General features: G+C 40.1%; 1 protein-coding gene and 1 long non-coding RNA gene across 4 annotated transcripts; one reads left to right on the top strand and one right to left on the bottom strand.

The window, feature by feature from the left end:
• Nucleotides 1–4569: 4569 nt before the first annotated feature.
• On the bottom strand, nt 4570–5106 carry LOC117615727. The gene has a single exon (XM_034344867.1). The coding sequence runs from the start codon at nt 5104–5106 to the stop codon at nt 4570–4572; it is 537 nt and encodes a 178-aa protein (XP_034200758.1).
• Nucleotides 5107–13276: 8170 nt separating this feature from the next.
• LOC117616677 lies at nt 13277–16025 on the top strand. 3 transcript variants are annotated; one of them, XR_004584161.1, is made up of 6 exons: nt 13277–13928; nt 14557–14664; nt 14864–14969; nt 15218–15455; nt 15559–15626; nt 15766–16025. It is a non-coding gene; the product is annotated as an uncharacterized LOC117616677 (long non-coding RNA). The 3 variants fall into 3 exon arrangements; XR_004584163.1 differs by having other exon boundaries at nt 14869–14969; XR_004584162.1 differs by lacking the exon at nt 14864–14969 and having other exon boundaries at nt 13282–13928.
• The last annotated feature ends 3173 nt before the right edge of the window (nt 16026–19198 follow it).

Raw genomic sequence — 19198 nt, forward strand, 5'->3', positions numbered from 1 at the left:
GCTCTTCAATATTCTCCTTCTCCCCCTGAAAAGGAGAGTTGGATTCATGATGAAAATACATGGACAACTCTGAGAAAGTGACATCCATTGTGACATACGAACGCTTTGTCGGAGGATGGTAGCATCGATATCCTTTGGAATATGGGGAGAAACCCACAAACACACATTTAAGAGCACATGGATCCAATTTAGACCGTAGGTGTTTAAGGATGTGAACGTAGGCTATACAACCAAAAATGCGGGGATGGAGAGTCAGGACTGACGGTAGGGGATGTGTCGAAGTCAAAACATCCAGTGGTGTCTTGTATCCATGGACAGAAGAGGGCATACGATTTAATAAATACACTGCATATAATATAGCATCACTCCAAAACATCTTAGGCATATGAGCTTCTATCAAAATACTCCTGGCAGTCTCAAGAATATGACGATTTTTCCGTTCAGCAACCCCATTTTGTTGAGGGGTATAGGGACATGTAGTTTCATGGAGAAGACCGTTATCCTGAAAGAAAGACACAAAATCATGATTCACATATTCACCTCCATTATCTGATCGCAGAAACTGAATTTTTGTGGAGAATTGTGTCTGAATCATCTGATAAAATTGCTTGAAAAGACCAAAAACCTCACTTTTATTTTTCATAAAATATATCCATGTCATTCTCGTATAATCATCAACGAAAGTCGCAAACCATCTAATGCCAGAGATTGTAGAGACTGGGGAAGGACCCCATACATCGGAATGAATAAGAGCAAAAGGTTTATCATTCTTATTGAAACTAATAGGGTATGAAACACGGTGACTCTTGGCAAGAATACAAGTTTCACACTGAAGACTAGAAATATCCAAATCCAAAAATAAAGCTGGAAATAAATGTTTTAAATAACCAAAAGAAGCATGTCCTAAACGCCAATGCCATAACCAAATTTGTTTCTTCTTGTCTGCAGCTGAGTCATGAGCAATAAGGGCCTTTCCCGTGCAAACATCATCCACATAATATAGTCCTCCTCTCTTAGTACCACGCCCAATTATTTCCTGGGTTCGAATATCCTGAAGAAGGCAAAACAAGGGATAGATTAATACAAAACAATTTAATTGTTCAGTCACTTGTCCAACAGATAATAAATTCTGAGATAAAGAAGGAACAAGAAGAACATGTTCCAAAGTTAAATTTGGAGAAAGATCAACAGTGCCTGCCCCAGTCACAGGATAGGATTGGCCATTCGCATTCGCCATACTAGTAAGGCTAGGAGTAGTACGAGTCTTCAAATTTGTCGAGTCAAATGTCATGTGATTTGAAGCACCTGAATCAATAATCCGACCAGAACCAATACCTAAGCCAGTAACAGCAGCAAAAGCACTACCTGAGGTATTAGAAGAAGTGCCTGAATCACCTGTAGGGAGGGCGGCAAAACCTGGAGGAACAATGGAGGAGGAGACAGATGGCATAGGGGAAGCTTGTGGGACAGAAGGGCATGGAGATCCTATGCAGAGTGTAACCTTGCCTTGTGCGTATCGTTCAGCGGCTACTTTGGCCTTGTTACGCTCGTTGACTTCATCCCACCATTCTGGATAGCCATGTAATTTAAAACAATCAGTTACAAAGTGATTCGTGCTATTGCAATGAGTACACCTTTCGCCATTCTGAGGTTTAACTCGTTGTGGACCATTGGGTCTTGTAGAACCTGTAGGTCCGTTAGCTGTAGAACCTGCAGGTTTGTAGGAAGAGGCATGCATAGAGTGCCTCGTAGGTCCATTAATTGTAGAATCAGCAGGTTTGTAGGAAGAGGTAGGCCTGGAGTTCCTTGCTACCATAGCAACTCCAGTGTTCACCGGGGTTAGTGGTACCATCATGGTGGATCGCCGCTGGTCTTCTCGTCTGACACATGAAAAAGCTTTCTCCAAATTCGGAAACGGATCCATGCGAAGAATATCGCTACGAACTCTGTCAAACACATCATCTAATCCAGCTAAAAATACATAAACCCTCTCAATTTCAATCTCCTGTTGACGAAGCAAAATATCTGATGAATTAGTAAATTTATTTGGTCGTCGATAATCAATCTCATGCCAAATACTTTGCAATTCTGCATAGTATGTGACAAGTTGTCGTCCAGACTGTTTCGCCTTGAATGCCCGACAAGTTAGCTCATAAATCTGTGACTGATCTTGGCCATCATAGTATGTTTTTTTAACATTCTCCCATACATCTTTGGCAGTTTTGTAGGGAAGGAAAATTTGCATAATATCAGGCTCCATAGACTGAATCAGCCATCCCTTCACAATTGCGTTTTCAGCATACCACTTATTGTAATTGGAATCTGCCAGAGCTGGTGCAGCATAAGCGCCTGTCAGATACCCATATTTTCCCTTCCCAGCAACATGTAACTCAAGCAGTTGGGACCATACTGAATAATTTGTTCCATTCAATTTGACAATTGTAGGAGCAGCGGAAGAATCATGATGAACATTGACAATTGACATAGGCTGACCAGAACCCCCTGAGGGAATTTGTGGTACCTCATTGGATTGGCCATCTTCATTAAACAAATCCTGCATATCCCCCATGGAGCCAAATAACACGGCAAGGAATCAAAGCAAAATAATAGGCAAAAAGGAAAAAATCTGTAGCAGTAAGGGAGGTATGCTATTCTAAGGCAAATATAACCCTAAGCTCTGATACCAAGTCAAATATAAGGATATATGGTGAATTTCTGATATTATTCTTCTCTCAAAGGAGGTGTATATATAGTGTACAATGTCTTCTTACCCAAGGAAAAGATAAAAGCTAATCCTAATAGAACAAGTAATACAATATTTACAAGAATCTTTATATTAATTTCCTATCTAAAATAGGACTCACGCCAACATTTGGTATGCTGTTGGCTATTACAGCTGTGCTCATTTCCATCTGAGAGCTAATTTACAAAGGTAAAAAGGAAAGAGTTGTCGACCACTCACCGCAAGGGCAAGAAAGGCTAGGGCTCATGCCCGAAACAAAGTTTATCTTACCAAAGGGGCACCATTATGACGATGTTGAATGTCAAGCACATCTCCAAATACAACTATTACCCTCGCATCAACCCCATGAGCGAAGTGGCTTGAGGAGATGGGGAATGCTTTGGGGGTTTTATCATCCACCTCCTCGACATACGCCATTTGGTACTCTTCTTGACATTTATGGACTAGTTGCTGGCATCTCACAGTGCATTTGCTCTATAGTTCAGTATGTTTATTGCCTTCGGCATGCTGATAATCCTATCAAAGCATCCATTTTGCCTGCCATATTTCTCCTGTGTTTAGGTGGTTCAAAACTAAGTAAGAACCAAAGGAACACCAAGAGCTTGTTTTTCCAAAACCAGCAACATGGGATCCCAGGGGCAGAACTGCTCTTCAGACGATTTCTCCTTCTTCAAAGCTCTTGTTTTTAACCCTTTTATTTTAAGCTCTTGCCACAGCCTCTTTTCCTGCGAAGAGCTTGTTGAGAGTATCAATTCTGCTTGTATCTGGTCCCTCTAATTCTAGCAGCATTGCTTGGGTATAGTCTTCTCTGACTAAATTATGTTGCTAAGTGATTCTGATGGATTGGACTATGATTTACATGGGCAGAATTGCGTCATGGCCATAGGTTAGAGCATATGGGGTCATACCAGTTGCCTCTCTCTCTTTGAAGTTCTATAGGCCCACAAGGTTTCTGATAACTTTTCACGCCATTGCCTTGGATTTTCTTGAAACATTTTCCTGATGATATTGATGATTACTTTGTTGCTTGATTCTGCTTGTCCATTAGCTTGAGCATAGTAAGGAGTTGACTGGAGTAGCTCAATCTTGAGCCTACTCGCCATGTCCTACATTTCCTTGGACATGAAAGAAGTTCCTCTGTCAATTGTGATTGATTATGGTATGCCAAACTTATGTACAATCTGTTCTTCAATGAAAGTAATGATCGCTTGAGACATCATAGATTTGACTGGCTTAGCTTCCACCCATTTGGTAAAATAATCCGTAGCAACAATGATGAAGCAATGATGTTTGCGACTGGCTGGATAGATTTTACCAGTAAGGTCCATTGCCCATCCTCTGAATGGCCATGGCTTAACCACTGGATTCATGGGAACTGAGGGAGCTTGTTTGATTGGTCCATGCCTCTGACTAGCTTCGCATCCTTTGGAGTATTGTATGCAGTCTTTCATCACAGTAGGCCAGAAATAATAGTATCTTCTGACTAGCCAACACATTTTCCTTCCACTTTGATGCGCTTCACAAATTCCCTCATGGGCTTCTCCCATGACTTTCATGTATTCTTCCTTCCCTAAGCATCACAAGAGTAGTTCATCTTTGCTCTTTCTAACCAGATCTCCATTCCACATGAGGTAATTCAGGGCCATTATTCTTGTTTTCTTCTCAGACGGAAGGGTCAGATACTGCAGATAATTAACTATAGACAATCTCCAATCCTCCTTAGTCATTATGGCTGAATTGACGTCTATCTCCATTCCTCTAGTCATAATAGATGGTAAGCGTTTCTTCCCTACTTTGAGGATTCTTTAGACGCAGTCCTCAGGCATCTACACTCTCGTTGCTATATGAGCCATTTCGTTCATTGCAAAATTTTCTTCCCTCGGAATATGTTCCCAAGTGACTTCCCTGAATTCTACCAAGAGATTCCTTGCTACCACCAAATAAATAGCTAGAGAAGGATTTAAGCACTTGTATTCTCCTGCAATCTGCTTAAGAACAAGCATGGAATCTCCCAGGATTTCCACATATTGGACTCCTAGTTCTATCAACATTTCGAGGCCAATGATCAAGGCTTCGTACTTTGCTATGTTGTTGGTGCATTGAAAATCTAACTGAAATGAATAGCAGTGTTTGATTCCCATTAGATCTTCTAAAACAATTCCTGCCCTAGAGGCTAGGTTAGTTTTAGATCCATCAAAATACAGTTTCCATGGAGTAAGATGGATTGAGTATATGGGATTATTGAGATAGGTGTGAGCTCTATTCAGTAGAACTGCATTGGCTATATCCATGGAATCCATGTTCTCAATTTCTTCTTCTGGATGATTTGCCAAGAAATCTGCTAGAACTTGACCAAAGTCCATTTACCAATTTTGCCTCTCAATATTGGTCTTGTCAACATGTACTTGATCAAGTCTGTCTTGGCAATAATGTAGATGGTAAAAGGGAGCATGTAATGTCTAAGTTTCATANGCAATGAAGTATAAAGCTAGACACAACCTTTCAATTGTAGAATATCTTCTTTCCACTACTGCCAGAGTTCTGCTCAAGTAGTAAATTGCTTGTTCCTTCCCCTCCTTGTTTTCTTGAACCAAAAGGATCCCAATAGAGACTTCTGATGCAGAAACGTATAATTTGAGTGGCCTGCCTTTCTTTGGTGGGGACAGAACTGGTGGATTATATAGGTAACGCTTGATTTCTTCAAAGGCCTCTTGATGAGGCTCTTCCCACTTAAAAATCTATTCTTGCTTTAATTTTAACAAAGGTGAGAATGGCTGGATTTTTCCGGCAGAACTGGATATGAATCTTTAAAGAAAGTTGATCTTTTCTAAGAGACTTTGCAAATCTTTCTTGTTTCGGGGTGGCAAAGCTTCTATGATGGATTTGCTTTTGTTCTTTTCTATCTCTATGTGTTTGGGCCAAAAGAAATCCAAAAGTACCAGCCCACTTCTCACAAAGAAGCCCAGGAACATGAAAACAGAAGACCGGGCCTTGACTTCAAAAGAAAAGCCCAATCCACGTCAGAGATCCATATATTTTCGAAAAAAGAACAGAATTGTAAAAAAAAGGCCAAAAATAAATGGCGGTTACAAACTAAGCAAATCGATAAAAGGGAGTTGGGCCCGGTCTACAAAAAAAACCTACCATTTCTCTCAAGAGCCCATGAACAATTTGGCAGACTTTTAGGAGCCTGTTCTCAAGGAAGCCCACGTAACTACCTAAAAAACTTTGAAAAAGTCAACAATTTCAGCTAAAGTCACAAAGGAATTTGACAGGAGGTTAGTAAAGGCACTATTGTAGGAAGATTTCCCCAGTCTGTCACAAACAGAGAAGAAGATCAAAATCCTTTTCTAAAAACAAAAAATTTGACAGACATCATTTCCAAGCGATAAGCAGGCTATATTTTCTAAGAAGATAAGTAGAAGATAGGGAGTTGTTCGAAATGGAAAAATCAAACTAACCATCACAATTTGAAATCTTACAGAGCATTTAAAATCAGAAAGAGGGTTAAGTTTTCTTTTTCAAGAAATACAGGGAAGTGATTGACCTTGGAGTTGACTATTGAGAGCTTATCTGCCAGAATTGATAAAAACCCCTTTTTCCTTCCATTTAAAAATGAAAGATCTTTTGAGGAATTTTTTGCCGCCCATTATTAAAAGAAAGAAACCCCACTCCAAAGCATTTCTTATAAATATAGGAGAGGTTGAGCAGAGGAGGGAACAATCAATCAAACAACCAAAAAAATCAGTCGAAAGACAAAAACTCAAAATGATCACTTGATTTCAAAGAACCTTCAAACAAACTGAAGCAACCAAAAGCGCATTGAGCCACAAGAAAGAAGCCAGCTACAAATCAGTTTCAGACATAGAGAAAAGTCATTTAAAACGAGATTTCTCTCGTTGCAAATTTGGTTCAGCAAATGCCAAGCAGAGCCTGGGTTTTTACAAATATGAAAACCTCAACAAATTTATGGAGAGTCCTGATCAAGCAGAATAGGCATCACGGTGCAGTTCCAGCTCAGTAATCCTTGAATCCAGCCACTTCTGCCTCCTTTCAGACTGAAGAGGCCATAATTTTGTCCTTTCAAAAAGCCTTCCATAGCTTGAAATAGATTAAAGCTCTGCCAAACTCGAACGTTGGTATCGATTTATAGCTGAAACTTGACAGTTGAAGTTGCTGACAGTCCAGTCCAGCACAGGCATACCCAGTCCAGCTCGAATCAGAAGCATCCATCCAGGCAGAAATGGAAGTCCAGCCTTCTTTTTGTCTTTCTAGAGTTGGCCTTTCCCTTTTGAGTTTTGTAAAAGGTAGTTCTGCCTAAAAACCTTTCATTGTCTCATCATTTATTCTGGACAGAACTACCAATATCGTACTGTGAAAAATTGTGAAGTCCTCATCAGTCTAAGGCAAGAAAAGGATTACTTGGGAGATATTCCTCACCCAAATTCACATTTGCTTGTTTAGAAATCAGTAACTTGGGGCGCAAGTTATCTATTTTCGAAGTCTGTTAGGATTTTTCATTACTAGCAGTGGCACGCTTGCACACTAAAGAAAGTTGACTTGTTGACCAGACAATGGTTTTCAAGGCAATGGGGAACTTTACCCTACGAAACGGGTGAACACTATGTCTCTTTGATGGGCCAAGAAACCTAGGAAAGTGCCTGCTTGAACCCTAAAGACACATTTTTTGGGATTCATTTTCAATTTGTGTTGTCTCACTCTTAGGAAAGCTTTCTTTAGATCAGATACATGTGTTTATCTTTTTTGAAGACTTAATCGCCATGTTATCTATGTACACCTCCAGAGAATGACCTATCATGTCGTGGAATATAGAATTCATTGCTCTTTGATAGGTAGCTCCAGCATTTCTTAAACCAAATGGCATTACAACATATTCAAAAGCACCTATATGTCTGGGGCACATAAAAGCAGTCTTGTGAATATCTTCTTCTGCCACTATTATCTGGTTATAACTTACGTTGCCATCCAGGAATGATAGCATTTGATTATGAGAGGCTCCATCTACCAACATATCTGACATTGGCATGGGATACTCATATTTGGGAGTTGCCTCGTTCAGGTTCCTATAATCTACACAAACTCTGGCTACTCCTGTCTTTCTTTTGAAAACTGGTAAGCATAAGTGGCTGGCCTAATATAACCTGCTTTAAACAATCTCTTAATTTCCTCTTTGACCTTCAATTCTGTTTCCATGGACATTCTCCTTCTAGCCTGCTTTACTGGCAAATAACACTCTTTTATTGGCAACTTGTGCTCCACCATTCTTTTATATAGTCCAGGCATTTCATGATAATGTCATGCGAAACAGTCTCTGAAATCACGTAGAAGTGCAATGATTTTGCTCTTCAATGACTCATCTGGTAATGCACTAATCAAAGTTGGTCTGGGATCATCTTATGTTCCCAAGTTTATTTTTTGTAAGGGATCTTCTACCTCCAACAAAGAGTTATCTAATGTTGTTGGTGCAAATTCCAACTCTTCTTCCTCCGAACTCTCTTCTTGCTCTTCCAAACTTTCATGCATAAATTTTGCCATGTTAACAGCTGAATTTGGCATAGAAAGTTTCTTTCCTGCCCAATATACCAATAATCTATTCCTAATGGATCAGATTGTTGCAGCTCGATCCTTTTCTTTTTGGTTTGTGCTAGACATCAGAAGTTTAGAGGTCAAGGACAAAAGGTCTATTCCAGTCCTCTAAAGAAACAGCCAGACCTTCTTCAATGAGTCTTTGGGCCGTGACACCATGGGGGCGGCCGTTCTGATTGACTTCAAAGAAAGTAAAAAGGCTAAGATCGTCATGATAATATTTGGCTTCAAACTTAGGGTAGATGGTAGAAATGACCATGGATCGGCCTCTATTATCTCTAAAAAACCTTCTTCATGCTAGAGGCCAACTGTTGATGGAGAGTGGAAGGAACACATAAGCTCTGGTGGATCCAATCCCTTCTAGCATCGCATTGTAAGTGGTGGAAGTGGTATCTACCACAAAGAAAGCAATCTGGAGCTTCTTAGTTCCTACTACGACATCCACATCGAGTATTCCATGGGCCTAGGGGATGCCCGCAGTGAAATTAGTGATTGTAAGACACGTCGGGATTAAACCCTACTCTGTTCTGTTCAGTTTAGCCAAAACCCTGTAAGGGAGTAGATTGATTGCTGCATCTCCGTCTACCATTACTTTAGGAATGTGAATTCCACCAAAGTTTGCAGTGATGAATAGGGGCCTGAGATGATTGGCTCTCTCTTTGGTAGGTTTGGAAAAACATAACTGATTTGCAGCTACTTTGAAAGCCTGAGTTTCTTCATCTAGCTATCCTTCATAATCTACTTATTCTTCCTCAAATTCTTCCGTCCAATTCTCTTGATCATTTGCTGGAAGGAATCCAACCTGATTTTGTAACTATGAAATGACAGGATCCGACCCAATTTCCGCTTTGAAATTCGAGTCAAGTCCTGTGCGTGTCCAACACCTGGCGAATGTCGGGCACAAAAGACCTTCATACCCTTCTCGTTTCAAAATTCTTTTAAAATTTCCCTTAGACTTCTGCCGAAAATTCGGCAGAGTCTCCCCTATATTTTGACCAAACCCAAATTTTTCCACCTGTCCAACAATCAAATAAGTCTACACCAACTGCCAGAATAGAATAACTAAGTATTCACCAACTCCAGTTTTCCACTAAAACTAGATATCAGAGCATTTTCTATAGTTTATAGGGTTTCAAGGGCTTTTCTACAAAACTCTACCTTACTTGGTGGCGCGGAAGCTATGAATGGCCCGGTGGTGGATCCTGCGTACTTCTACGGCCTGGGGGCGAAAAACAGGTTGAAAATGTGAGTGGACCAAACATAAGATTTTTAAAACAGTTTATAATCATAATAACCCCCATAGTAAAAATAACTTGATAAGTAAAGCTAAAGTTTACCTGGGTTTAATATAAAGTATTCCTCTAAAGATATCTATATATAACAATATGCATGTAGATTCGTAAAGCTGAATAATTATATGAAGAGATAAAACATGCACGTATTCTGAGAAAACTGATATAAGATGATTGAAGTCAATAGCTGCATAAAAGTACTCAAATTACTTTAAAACTACCACCTAAGTGTACCCCTGAAAATCCGTCAATTCCCCTGGCAGGTCTCGGGCGACACGCAGAGTACCCGAGCCGCAAACTGGCGAAATCAGGGGACTATGATCAGCCTGATCCGCCGGCAGGTCTCGATGACACCAAGTCGACTCGAGCCGCTCTGGCAAGATACAGAGGACCGTAGTCAGCATGATCCGCAATCCTGGCAGGTCTCAGGGACACAGAGTCAGCCCAGCCGCAATCCTGGCAGGTCTCGGGACACCAAGTCTGCCGAGCCGCAAATCCTGGCACTCACGGTCCAAGCGTCCCGGTAACTCGTGAGGCAAAGTCAAGTGCACTGATGTAACTAAAATCGGACTGGATGTCCGTAGACATCGATCCAACTCTGGGTAATCACCAAAAATAAATGGGTACAAGGTGGTCTAATTTAGAAAATCTGATAACCTTCTGAAATCTGATAAATTAATTGTAATCTCTATGCTGCTGCTATTTCGTTATGTAAAGCTCATGGTCTGCTGTTAATATAACCTCAATAATATATATAACTCAAAATGTTTAACAGTGTAAAACATGCTCTAAGACATGCAAGAATACTTATTCAAGATCAAATAATGAAATTTTCTTATAAAAACTTATTTATAAAAATTCGTTTATATAAAATCAATATAAAATCATTTACGTAAACTCATCGATGTAATCATTTATATAACTTATTTATATAAAATCCTTTATGAAAGAAAGTCCACTCACAGTTGGTCCGGGCTAGCTGGACCTTTCGAAGGTCCCTCCTGTAGGTCAACTGGACCTCTGGTGCCTGATTATCCATGAATAATAAATTAATAAACTGCTGAATAAAAAGAATTTAAATTAAACACCCTGCCCCGGCTCCTAGAAATACGTGCACTCATTTCAAGTTATTCATATGCCCACATTAGCCTTTTAGACACTTAGATCAGTTTTGGAAGATCCGATGCTTAACTAAGCGATAAACCACCAGACCGGCCGATCCGGGACCCCGTGGGTCCACGGTCTCCGATGGCCAATCTGGGCTTCTCTAAAGGTTCCTCATAGAGAAGGAACCATGTTCCGCAAATTCGGTCCGAAACGGACGGTCGGATTAGCCGAAATCGCGTTATCGCTTAAAATCCAAACCCTAGCCCCAGGATTCGCGATTTCGGAGTATCCGGGACTCCGATTCGCAATCCGTCGAATCCTACACGATCCTGGAATCATGTAGACCGACATATCCAAAATTCAGTGCGATCCGACGATTAGACGACACTGCACCCAAGGATTGCGCGATATGAAAAATCCGTTCGGGGCTCAAAAGGACTCCGAATCGAGATCCGCGAAATCCTACACGCTCGTGACAACACGAGGATCTCAAAACTGCCCAAAGTTACTCCACCACCCTCACCCATGGGCCGCCTCACGCGCGGGCAGATTTGGGTGTCCTAAGCGATTTCGGGTGGTCAAACAATCTCGGAACCAAGACTCCAAACTCCTATCCTAGCTAAAACACCCCATTTGGAGTCACTTTTGTTCTTGGACATACCCCAAAAAGTGACCAGAAACAGTAGATCACGGCGGCCGAAGTTTCGGCCAAATTTCAAGTCGAAAATTGATCGTTTTAGAGCTGAAATCGATCGAAACCCATACATCCATCAGCTATAACACGAAAAATAGCTGAGAAACCATACCTTACTCGATCGATTTGGTGGAGAATTGAAGAAGAAAAACGAGCTGGAAGTTTGAACTGGAAATCCGGCAACAATGGCGTTTTTCGGCCAGGTCCGGCCACGGCAAGGGCGGCGGCTGGTCAAGAAATGACGGCGGTCGAGTGGTGGTTCGTTTGGCACCGGTCTCGGAGATCGGCTCCAAGTGTGGTGGCCGGTGCAACGTCGGGAAGGCGCGGGGGTCGTGGGCTGGGTCGAAATCGGGAGGAGAGAGGGAGAGGAGAGAGAAGGGGAGGAAGGGATAAAAATCTGACTTTTTGACCAAATTACCATTTTGCCCTTCGCGGTATTTTGATCTTATTTTCTTCTTTACAACTCCGATTCGGGTCTACTCCGTGTCTACGGACTCTTTTCGCCGTGCCCTACGCAATGGCGCAAACGGAATTTTCAGATTCTTTCTCGATCAAAAAGTCAATTTTTCCCCTATTAAAATATGCGAGGGCAAACTTGTCTTTTTGCTAGAAGATATTAATCCTACTTTTTAGATATTTTATTTCTTTTTAGATTATTGTTTTGGGTTATTACATGAAAACTCCAACTAAGCATATGAAGATGGCTCGTAATCCACCTATTCTTCGTCAAATTCTTCAATCCAGTTCTCTTGATCATCTATTGGAAGGAATCCAACTTGATTTTGTCATTGTGAGAACTCTGACTGATCATTCAAAGATGAACCCTAGTGGAAAGAGGATTCATTTGGGAACCTTACCTTTGCGAGTTCCTCCAATTGGTATACTTTATGTTTTGTTTGAATAACCTTCTTTGGATTATTCTCAGCTTTAGCAAAATTGATTTATGTAAACACTTGCATGCTATCTTTATTCTTGAGGAAGGTGCAATTCTGTCTCTGGATTCTCCTTCTCTGTGTTCTGGATAGCTCGAGAGTTGGCTTGCCATTTTTCCCCATAGAATTCCACTTGTCGTCTATTATAGTTGCCATGGTCTGTCATTTCTTGGGATTTTAACTGGCACTTCTTTCTTTGGTTGCTTAGTTACTTTTCTAATGTGTTGGGCAGGTTTCTGATATGTTCTCTGTCTGGCTGTATTCTTGGACAGAGCTAGAACTATAGTATGTTGTTGCGGTGCTTTGATTATGTCAAAAACACTTGTTGTAGGTCGATTATGCTCATCCAAAGTTATTTCTAGCTCGCATTCACACTTGCATATGCTGCATATAACTACCCCGGCCAACATAGTAGCCTTTGGTTTTCGATTCACCTTCTTTGTGACTCTTCTACCAGTGCTAAGGCCAATTTCCACTACAAGCTTGCCTTTTCCCTATTCTAGCCAGTTCAGATTGATCATGTTCACTTAAGGTTGAGGGAAAGAATCTGTTGTAACTGTGGGAGGTTTCTCGGCTAGCTTGAGCTTTCCTGCCGTTATCCCTTCCTATATACACTACTACAAATAGTCAAAAAGACAACACTTAATACACAACGGCTGAGTCCAAAACCGTTGTAGTTGTTTCTTCCACAACGGTTATTATGTAACCGTTGTTAAAGGGGGTTTATAAGCGTTGTGGTTTAGGGTATGTGATTTTCTGATTTTGTTTCACAACTTTCCATAATTGTTTTTGTTGCAACCGTTGTCATTGGGCCTTTAAAAAAAACACTGAGTGAACAGGGACTTAATATTTTTTCTCAAGGCCCGATAGTTCTCATTCTCTCTTATCTCTCATCTCTCTTGTTCTTCCCACCACTCTCACTCTGTACCCCTTTTTTTTTGTTCGGTTCATCTCTATCTCTCGGGTATCCCTCTCCTCCCTCTCCCTTCCCTCCTCCTACTTTAGTCAACAAAGGTCAGTAGCATAATTTTAGGGTTACTGATTTGGGTATTAATGTCCTCCCTCCCTCCTCAGATCTCTTCCTCTCCTCAAACCCTCATCTCCTATAATTTCACGAGTTCATTTATCTCCTATAATTCACGAGTTTCATCCCCAAATAGTTGGAAGGCTTTCAACTTTAATCGCCAAATTTGCGAAGTGTCTGTAGCCTTCTTTCTTCTCTCTTCCCATCACCTCCCTCTCTTGTATGCACCACTTTCTAGATCTCTCTCCATGAACACTTACCCTTCTCTTCGTTTTCTTGTTCGTCCGTTTCTTTCATATCCTTTGTCTCCAAACGAGATCTGGAACTTGTCTTATTGAAAATTTTCCCAAATGATCACAACTTGCATAAGCCTCTCTTCATTACAAACCCTAGATCTGTGACTTTCTCTTCTCTTCCAAAATTCTAAACACAAATAGAAGAACGAACCACTGAGTTATGAAATCTTTCTTGATCTGGTTCAGGCCACATCACCATAATCGAATTCTTACTTCTGCCACTACAAACTTAGGTGCGTTTCTTCATCTATTTTGGGAATTTGAGGTCGTTTGCGTTGAAATCTAAAGTATGAAAACAACATAATGGATTTAATCTCTTTAATCTATTTGGGGTCGTTTTTTGATTTTGTATTTTAGCTTATGGTATGGGTTTCTCTTATTTTCTATGTATTTTAAGTTACTTCTTTTGCTATTTTCTAGCCATTACGGTATCAGTTCTTTATTTTAAGTTACTTCTTTTGCTGATTTTGTATTTTAGCTTATGGTATGGGTTCGTTAGCAACGTATGGATGCTTTCTAAGTTTAAAATTCATGGCTAAAGAATGTCAATGTCGGGTAAAAAGGAGAAGAGGATGAGAAGCTAGAATGTTGCATAGCTTTTATAGTACTGACAGATTAGTTTAGCTGATAGATGACCCAAGTGAAGCTTTTGCTTCAAGAGAAATAAGTGAAGCAATGCCCATTTTAATCAAATACAACACCCTGCCAGCTTAAGAGAAAGAAAGCTCTTTTTAAATGTTTATAGCTGTTTGCATGTGAATGCATAATCCCATGGTATCAGAATTTAGACTTAGATTTTGAATATACTGATTGCTAACCGAAAGACTAAAATTTTGAATCTCTGCATTGCTTAAACTGCAGGATTTGGTTAGTTGATCATGGGGAACTACAACACATCAGGTTTGAGAGATGTGCCAATTTGAAGTTCATGAAAAGTTCCACCATCTGCATACTTAAACTATGAAGCAGGTTGGTTAACTATCTAGTAATGCTTTTGCTACAATCTAGTTATGACCATTAATTGTGCATGATTTAAATTTGGATGGTTATGATCATTAATTAAATCATGGATGCATAATTTTAGAAGATCTTATTTATAAAAGCTCAAAGTTTTCTCATTTGTGCACTTCTATGTACTACATGATCTAAATTTTGATGGTTTTCGTAGGAAAGTTTTTGAAGAGTAAAGGCATAGGGGTTTTTGGCAAGATGTAAAAGATACAAACATTTATGTTGAAGTATGGAGATATTACTTGCTAACTAGTAGGCCTGAGGTAACTTTAAAGAATCCCATCTTCCTTTTTGACTCTTTTTTATTTTTTTGGTGATGGTTTGTAATTCATATTTCTTTGTATCTTTGTTTACTCGTTTTAATATTTTGTTTTTTGATTAAATAGGTATTAGACACAAAATTAGACACATTATTTACATAGGCAGACTTGCAAGCAAAACTAAAAAGCGAATTGCTGGATAATTTTAGGCACTAGCTTCTAATTTAGTAAACGTTTGTACTTGGACACAGAAAGATGAAGAAGTGGAGTCCTTAAGGAAGAAGTTTGTTGGAGTCAAGCCGACAGGAAGGAGAGGGAAGAAGCTGAAGCAGTGAAGGTGGCTGCACAACTCAAGAAAATGAAAGTTTCAGGTTAGAATTTCCTTACGTTGGCTGGTCCACAATTTGAATGTTCTTATGTTTGTAGTTCATGTTGCATAGTGTCTTGACCAGTGCATAAGGATGGGGGAATGTGTTATTAGGATGTGAGGTACCTTTCTTCCCTCCCTTGCTTCTGTTTAGTTATTCGTATATGGTTCCACTCTTTCTCTTGTCAATCTATCTATTACAGCTTATGGTTCTACATGTCCCAGCAAATGGCAGGCATTCAAATTGGCAACACTTACTGGTTTTGCTGAGCCTTTGGGTGTCATAATTGTAGGTATGTCAACTGTGAAAAGAAACTTAGATATCTTTCTTTTACCAATCTTCATGTTAATGGGAAGGGTGGATTTAGAATAGGTGCTTGAGTCCTGAACTTCTTCAAGGCTACTTGTTAATTGTTTTCACTTCTGCTACAGCTTATCTATTCTCAAGCAGCTTGAGTCTTGAAATTCTTAAGGCTTGCTAGGAGCAGGTTTGCCAACACACGAGCAGATGGATGAAGTCAGGCATGAGTGAGCAAGTTTTGTGACCATTATGTACAGCGATAAAGTTATGGAACAAGATAAACACAATTTTTTTTTAATTGTGAAAATTGGTGTAGTGTATATGCATTGAATTCTAATTGTAAATTGATATTGTGGTACAAATTATTAGTGTGAATTTCCATTAATTTTCATAGTGAATGATTTCTTTGGAATTTTGGTAATTTTGTGGGTTTTCCAAAACGTCGTTATCTAATCCTAATTTCAATAGTGGTTTTCATAGTAAACGTTATCTAATGTGATTTTCCACAATGGTTTTATAAACAATCTAATACTAGTTTTTGCAACGGTTTTAGAAAACAACTATTGTGGAAGGGGATCAATTACAATGGTTTTTTATAACAACCGTTGTGGAAGGTGGAAAACTGTAATGGTTTTAGATAAGAACAGTTGTGGAAAATGATAAACAACAACGGTTTTAAGTAAGAACCGTTGTGCAAGCTGATAAACTACAATGGTTGCCATAGACAACCGTTGCTGAAAGGGTCATATTACAACGGTCACTCTTGTATACCTGTTTTATATATGAGAATTGACAATGGTTTTTCTTAAAAACTGTTGTTGAAAGTGACATATTACAGTGGTTCCTGACTGTTGTCATAAATATGTAGAAAAGACGACACTGCTAACATCAACAGTTTTACAAGACTTTCTACAACGGCTAAAAACCGTTGTCTATTAACTTTTTTGTAGTGGTGATAACGCCTCTGAAAACAACGCAATTGTTAGTGAAGTGATTCTAGGAGTTATGCCATTTGCAATACTGCCTGCCTTTGAGCTCTTATGGTTTAGGTAATCTGTGAGGAGTCTCTATAACTTTCTGTAAGATCTTCTCGTCAAACAGAGCGTCTACTTTTGTCAAAAGAGTAGACTTTGTTCTGTGCTGGTTTGTTCGGGACAAATCCGCCTATGAATGGTGGTGGCTTTTGATCTTTCGACGACTTTGTTAGAGCCTTGCAACTGATAAGATCTTTTAACTTTGCAATTTTTGCTATTGCCACCTTCACCTCTTCTGTATTCTCTTGATCATCTTCTGATTCTACCTCAACCAAATGGACTGAGGAAGATGGTGTTTTGTAGTATGTACCTTTGGAATAATTTCTTTTCTGCTGCTCTTCCCTTAACAACTCTTCATATTTTGAGGCCTTGTCTTCCAGTTCTGCCAAATCTCCGAATAGAATTCCATCAAATCTTTTCCTCAAAGAAATTTTTAGAGATGTTTGAGCCATCTTGATGAAATGTCTTCCATGGGGATCCTGCATTTCACTGAGCTTTCTGAACCTGTGATGAAATCTTGAGCAGGTTTTTCCTCACTCTGTTTTAAAGCAGCAAAATCATTAATGGTGACTTCTGGCTGACTTCGGGCCCAAGCCATGCGTATCACAGCCCCAAGGCCGAGACCGTGGCTCCACCTCCTTACACCATGGCCAAGATCGTGGCCACGAATGCCGCTACAGCCCTTGCTACCGTACCACCACAAGTTGCAGTCACCGTAGGCCTTGCGCCGCCGCAAAGCTCCGTAACTGAAACCACGGCTCAACCTCACGGCCTCGTGGCCGTAGTAACCTTGCAGCCTGAAGGCCAGACTTGACGTCCCTTACATGGAGCCACAGCGATCCGCAGTGGAACCTCTTCCCAAGGCTATTCCATCACCGCCATGAGTTATGGCTTGATCTTGGAGCAAGTGCTTCAGTTTCCCCCTTTGCCTCCACGCTTTACGTATGCTCCCGCCCATAGCTCCAGCGAAACCCTAGCCAGTGTGCAATTGGGCTCCACATAAATTTCTCCTCTTGATCCACAAAGTCAAGCAGACCTCAGTCTTAGAGTTGACCAGTTGACTCAAATAGTAGATGACCAAAACAACTTGGTTGGACAGCTCCTCAACCAGATTGAGTTGGTCAAAGGCCTTGGCCTTGGACCACAAGGCGAAAAGGATGGACGAGCACACCCATAGGCAGTTCAAGAGTTCTTGCTTACTCGTTTTGATGTAGTTATTGTGGTGGTAGGGTAAAGTTCCCCATTGAGCCGAAAACCAATGATGGTCAACAAGTCAACTTTTTTTACGTGTGAGCGCGCCACTGTTGATTGTTAAAAAACTCTAAAGACTATGAAATATAATAACTTGAGCCCCAATCTATCGACTTTGATCAAGTAATTGTGAATTTGGGTGAGGATTATCTCCTAAGAAAGTTCTTTTCTTGCCTCAGACTGGTGAGGACTTTATAATTTCCCACAGTAAAATTAGCAAGCCTAACCAAAATAAGTGTTTGAAAATAAAATGAACTGGTTCAAAGAGAACTGCTTATTTATATAATTGAACAAAAGAGACTGCCAAGTCTAGAAAGATATCAAAATATTGGGCTTTAATTTCTGCTTAGATCAGGCTGGATTGGATATATCTGTACTGGAATTTGCGCGTCAGCACCTTCAACTAATGGAGAACATCTGGAAATCGATACCAAAGTCAAGATTGGTAGAGCAATAATTAATTTGATCCATGGAGAGGCCTGTCGAGGGGTAGAACTAGGATCTCTTTGACCTAGACTGGATTGGAAGTGGCTAGATTGGCAATTACTTACCTGAAATCGCACTTCAGTACCTGTTCTTTTGGCTAGGGGTCACCTGAGAGCTATTCTGGTGATTTCGGGACACCAAAGTGTCTCTGAAAATTTGTTGAGGTTTTCATATTATGAAAAACTTGAGCTCCACTTGATTCACCTGTTTTGAACCAAATTTGTGATGAGAGAAATCTCGTTTCCTTTGTGTACAACTTTTTTGAACTGGATTAAAGTCAGAAATATGAGTTCTGCCTATTTTGTTAGAAGCTGGATGGCCTTTGCAAACTAGATGGCCTGATTGCTTCTGAGTTTGAAGATTTTTAGGATAGTATGATCTTGCTTGAATTTGTCAGTATGACTTAGAGTTTTTGTCTTGATTGGAGGTTTTGCTGTCAGCCCTAGTTCACATCTCCTTATACTTATAGAAAATCTGCATAAATGATGATTCCTTGCTTCTTGTCCGTCCTTTGCAAATTGGAATTGTACTGACGAAATCTTCATGGGTATGGAAAGGAAACTCAGCTTGTTTTCCTGGAATTTAATGGTTATAGGGAGTGGTTTCTGATCTCACCTTTCCACCAACTCCCCTGAATGTCCTTTTTCTGCTCCCTGTTAACGTCTTGTCGTTGGAATCACATGGGTATTGCGAAAAGAAACTTCATCTCTCTAGCTCTAGAATTGCAGATCTGGCTTTGAATTGATAACCAACAGTGATGATCAAACCTCAAGTCTTTGAAAATGTAATCTGG

The sequence above is a fragment of the Prunus dulcis genome, chromosome 1 (genome assembly GCF_902201215.1).
Source record: "Prunus dulcis chromosome 1, ALMONDv2, whole genome shotgun sequence".
Lineage (NCBI taxonomy): Eukaryota > Viridiplantae > Streptophyta > Magnoliopsida > Rosales > Rosaceae > Prunus > Prunus dulcis.

Bases quoted from the DNA above. Each gene is read 5' to 3' on its own strand.
- LOC117615727 (XM_034344867.1), bottom strand. From the start codon at position 5,106: ATGGACTTTGGTCAAGTTCTAGCAGATTTCTTGGCAAATCATCCAGAA.